General features: G+C 27.3%; 1 protein-coding gene across 7 annotated transcripts in view; it reads left to right on the top strand.

Annotated features, from left to right (window-relative positions):
- The window catches only part of LOC126902736 (uncharacterized), a 61,648-nt gene that overhangs the window by 30,723 nt on the left and 25,648 nt on the right, over nt 1–5,277 (top strand). For 4 of the 7 annotated variants that reach the window (XM_050680327.1, XM_050680325.1, XM_050680321.1 and 1 more), the window contains exon 1: nt 2,861–3,779. The exons of 2 other annotated variants lie outside the window; for them this stretch is intronic. In XM_050680327.1, the coding sequence (XP_050536284.1) occupies nt 2,864–3,779 (916 nt within the window). In that variant the 5' untranslated portion in view covers nt 2,861–2,863. Of the gene's footprint in view, nt 1–2,859; nt 3,780–5,277 lie in introns of those variants that run through there. One more of the 7 variants, XM_050680328.1, reaches the window with a different exon arrangement.

Here is a 5,277-nt window from a genome sequence, read left to right as displayed (position 1 = left end):
GTCTAACACTTTTATATATATCTTAAATTAAAGCTAATGTAATATACTTTATTATACAAAAAAAAAATTTCGGACTTTATTTTATCTTCATGGTGAAAACAGACATCAAAGTTTATAAAAAAAATACGATTTTTGTAAAAAAATTCATTTTTATATTTTTAACTTTATAATGCTATAACGTTTTGAAAAATGTATGGATCAATATAAATTTTTTTTATAGATGCATGATGTCTTTACCTATCATTTGGTATATATTTTTTTTATATCTGACCCTTTACCTGCCCACAGGGGGGGATTTAAAATGACCACTTTTTCACAAAAAATTTACTTTTTCAACTTAAATTTTGAAAATGTTCCGGAAAGTCTGACACTTTTATATATATCTTAAATTAAAGCTAATGTAATATACTTTATTATGGTAAAAAAAAAATGTCGGACTTTATTTTATCTTCACGGTGAAAATGGCTACCGAATGCTATTATTGTGTGAAAATTCTCGATTTTATTTTTTACGACAACTTTAATTTATATCACAATTAACTACTAACATACATCACATTGCCGGATCAAGCAACATCACAGCAGACTACCTTTCAAGAGTCGAAAGCGTATCAAATACATTTGACCCAATAAACTTAATAGAAGAAATCGCCAACGTACAAGATAAAGACTACATATTAACCGATACTAATCTAAAAGTACAAGACATAGAAATAGAAGGTGGCCGAAAAATTAAATGCGACTCAAGTACTGGTAAAATACGACCTATCGTATCACCATCACTACAAAGAAAAGTATTTTCAACTATTCATAACTTATCTCATCCTGGGATAAAAGGAACTCTTAGCCAAATTAAACCACGATTCGTATGGAAATCAATGATAAAAGATATAACATCATGTGAAAAATGTCAAAAAACAAAAACATACAAACACACAATTACCCCAACCGGCAATTTTAATCCACCAAGTGGTCGTTTCGAACACATACACATTGACATTGTTAGACCATTACGACCATCTAAAACTTATAAATACATATTGACTATGATCGATAGGTTCACAAGATGGATAGAGGCAGTGCCTATAAAAGACATAACTGCAGAAACATGTGCCACTACCCTAATTCAACATTGGATTGCAAGATTTGGAGTACTCCATAGAATAACGACAGATCAGGGTAGACAATTCAAATCAACATTATACAAACAGTTATCAAAAACATTAGGTTTTCAAACAATACGTTCATCACCATATCATGCACAAGCAAATGGAATGATAGAAAGATTACATAAAACACTAGAAGCCGCTATAACATGTAAAGAAACATAAAAGAACTACCTATGATCTTATTAGACCTACGCACAACACTAAAAGAAGACTTGAAAGCATCCCCAGCCGAACTAGTCTATGGTCAAACGCTAAGACTACCAGGACAATATTTTGAAGAAACAGAACAACTACCAGAACCATCTGATTTCATAAAACAAATTCAACAACAATTTTCGAAAGTAGCCCCAATAGTATATCATCACACATCATCAAAACGCAATTACATACAAACATGTGTCCACGTATACCAAAGAATCGACGCTCTGAAACCCAAATTAACTTATACATACGAAGGACCATTTCAAGTGTTAAAAAGAACACCCAAAACGTTCAACCTTCTAATCAACGGTACATCCAAAACAATATCAATCGATCGACTCAAACCTGCTTACATAGAAGACAAAGTACCTGAACATAATACGGACACAACAAGTACAGCAGTTTCAGCACCATCAAGGCAAACGCGGTCAGGACGAAAAGTACATTTCGCAAAACATTTAACTTCAAATTATATCTTATAAAACCATGTTATTAACAACTTATTGTAAACACTCCGTGTACTGAGGGGGAGTAATGTAGTGACAATGGAATATGAGTCTTATAGCGACTTTGTTAAGTACCTATAATCTCCACAGGGTCTCCATTGACCATTTCGTTTTTTACCATGATAAGTGGGCTGTTCCAAGGGGAATTTGATGGGCGGCAATTGCCTTCTTCACACATTTTTTTGAATTCTTGTTTAGCTATTTGTAATTTTTTGGTGATAGCCTTCATGCTTTGGCTAATATTGGCGGTCCGGTTGTTTGAATGAAATGGACAATATTCTGTCATACTTAACCACGTAAATAATTATAATTATTCGAAAATGTGTTAATAATAAATTTATATTTTAAGCATTTGGTGGCGAAACGTCGGCGGCGAAGTTGCCGAGTCCGATCAAATTTTAGTGATGGGCATTTTTATTTTTTAATTACACCTTTTCAGTTTTGCTCTTTAAATAACTTTTACTTCCTATAAATTTATTTTAACATTTCAGTCTGAACTTAATATTGTTAATAACTTCTTTTTATTAAATAAAACCTAAGTGAACCCTTTTATGTATAGTAATTCCTTAACTATTTCTCTTGAAATATCTTATAAAACATAATAGCTAATTAATATTTAATATTTTATTTTTATTTTTATGCTATTGTGGTATTTTTTGTAATGTTTTACACGAAAAATTAATATTCTTCTACCATTTCTTAGATCCTAAACTCATTCTTTTATATTTCAATTACATTATATCGTTCTTAGAAAAAAGAATAAATAAAATTTGAACAATAAAATGCGTTCATTAAAATTATTTTCGATTAATTTGTCATTGTTTGGTTAATACATTAAAACTATTTCTATAAAAAGTTCTCTAATATTACTACACTTTTTTTAAATCTGAAAATATATAGTCTCGCATTCACCTATCTAAAATTATTAAATATAATTTATTTCATCTAAGTGTTTATAAATAATTACCAACTGTTATAAATTTAATGTATGTTAAACCATTTCTTTATACTTTATAACATTTTTTATCAAAGTTTTAATATTAAAATGAAAATATTTAATAATATTAAATTAAGTTTATTAATTTTTTCTATGGTTACACATATTGAAATAATTAGTAGTACCAAAGATAGAATTACATTTTTACTTGAAAACGATGGTTGGAAAAATTTAACTGATGTGGATTATGTTATTTTTAGAGCTCGAGAGTACACATTACAAAAAACATTAGAAACGCCTATCACAGTAAATAATTTCTATACTCATATTCGTAGTGCAACAATTATTCTTGGTTGTTCTTACGCTAACGTATTAAAGACAATTTTTATTATATTAGACCGATTTTTAAAATATTGTGAAATATTAATGAATCCAGAAAATGGAAAGAAATATGCGTACGATTGCACTATTGAACTAATCAACACAATATCAAATTTAAGTTATTTGGCAACACTAATGAATGGCGCATTGGTTTCTATAGACAAATTACACCGTAAGCCAATGGCAAAACATAAAACACTTATTTTATCCAGTCTAACTGCTAAATTACGTATCGAGGAAATTTGTAACTTATTATCATATATACAAGTAATTCCATCAAATACCGACTACATATTAAATACTATACAAAAGTATTTATATTATAGAAGACTGAACCTAGAAGATGATTTAAAATCATGTAAATTAAAATGTACAAATTTGGACTCATTATGGGAAATTTTAAATAAGCAATATGAATTTTTAAAAGAAAAAGGAAGTAATCAAGAGTTTTGGACCTTCATTAAACATAAAATTAACATTTTAATTCATTGGACTAATATTAAAAAATTTAAGAATCTAGGATTCAAATTTGACTCAAACACTAAAGAAACATATTTATCAAACAAGAAAAAAAATTATGAAACGGGTATATATATTTTTTTTTAATAAATAATATACACCATTTTTTACTATAAAGAATATATTAATATTTTTAATATTTTAAAGAAATATAAAGCAGGTATATGTTTTTCCAATAAATAATTGACGAAAAATTTTAGCATAAATAATGGTATAATATTAATTACATATATCATGTTATATTTAATGCAGACTATAATAAAGCAAAACACATTTCAATGCTTGTGAATATAAATTATTTATTGATCAAAATGTATAATATCATTTTTTAGCTTCGATGCGAAGCTGAGAAGGTATTAATTTACTAAGATGTGTTTATTTTTTTTTTTTTTTTTTTGTCTGTTACCACTTTTTCTCAGCTCTCACCGAACCAATTTCTTTCAATAATACGTCAAAAGATCACAAATTGTATCTAGTCGAAGACATTACCCTCAAAAATTGAAAAAAATGCCCTCGTTCCCCGTAAATGGGGGAAACCTCCAAAAAAATTACAAATTTAAAAATCGCTAATTTTCGAAATTTTTTCAATTTTTTTTACTTAAAAGTGCCATAACTTTTTCAAAAATGAACATATCAATATAATTCTTTTTTATATAGATGTGTAATATCATTACCTTTCGTTTGGTATATTTTTTTCATAAATTTAACCCTTAACCTGCCCACAAGGGGGGATTTAAAATGACAACTTTTTCACAAAAAATTAATTTTTTTAACTTAAATTTTGAAAATGTTCCGGAAGGTCTGACACTTTTATATATATCTTAAATTAAAGCTAATGTAATATACTTTATTATGGTAAAAAAAAATTTCGGACTTTATTTTATCTTCATGGTGAAAACAGACATTAAACTTAATAAAAAAAATACGATTTTTGTAAAAAAATTCTTTTTTATATTTTTAACTTTATAATGCTATAACTTCTCGAAAGATGTATGGATCAATATAATTCTTTTTTTTGTAGATGCATGATGTCTTTACCTATCATTTGGTATATTTTTTTTATAAATCTGACTTTTTACCTGCCTACAGGGGGGGATTCAAAATGACAACTTTTTCACAAAAAATTGACTTTTTCAACTTAAATTTTGAAAGTGTTCCGGAAAGTCTGACACTTTTATATATATCTTAAATTAAAGCTAATGTAATATACTTTATCATGGAAAAAAAAAATTTCGGACTTTATTTTATCTTCAAGGTGAAAATGGCTACCAAATGCTATTATTGTGTGAAAATTCTCGATTTTATTTTTTACATTTTTAACTTTATAATGCTATGACATATTGAAAAGTGTATGGATCAACATTATTTTTTTATGAGAAATAATATTTTTTAATAATCCCTTTTTCATTCGACATACTTTATCTTAATTAGGATATTAATAATGAACTAGCAGATCATGCAGCTTTTGGAATAATACACCAATTTTTTAAAATAAAACAGTATCTAAAGATTTGCATCGAAGCGTTTTTTTTTGATAGTGATTTTAATCACTGTCAGATATCATT

The sequence above is a fragment of the Daktulosphaira vitifoliae genome, unplaced genomic scaffold (assembly GCF_025091365.1).
Source record: "Daktulosphaira vitifoliae isolate Bord-2020 unplaced genomic scaffold, ASM2509136v1 Scaffold_3, whole genome shotgun sequence".
NCBI classification, from domain to species: Eukaryota; Metazoa; Arthropoda; class Insecta; order Hemiptera; family Phylloxeridae; genus Daktulosphaira; species Daktulosphaira vitifoliae.
Note: the sequence above shows the minus strand (reverse complement) of the source record. Positions and strands in the feature narration are given on the sequence as shown.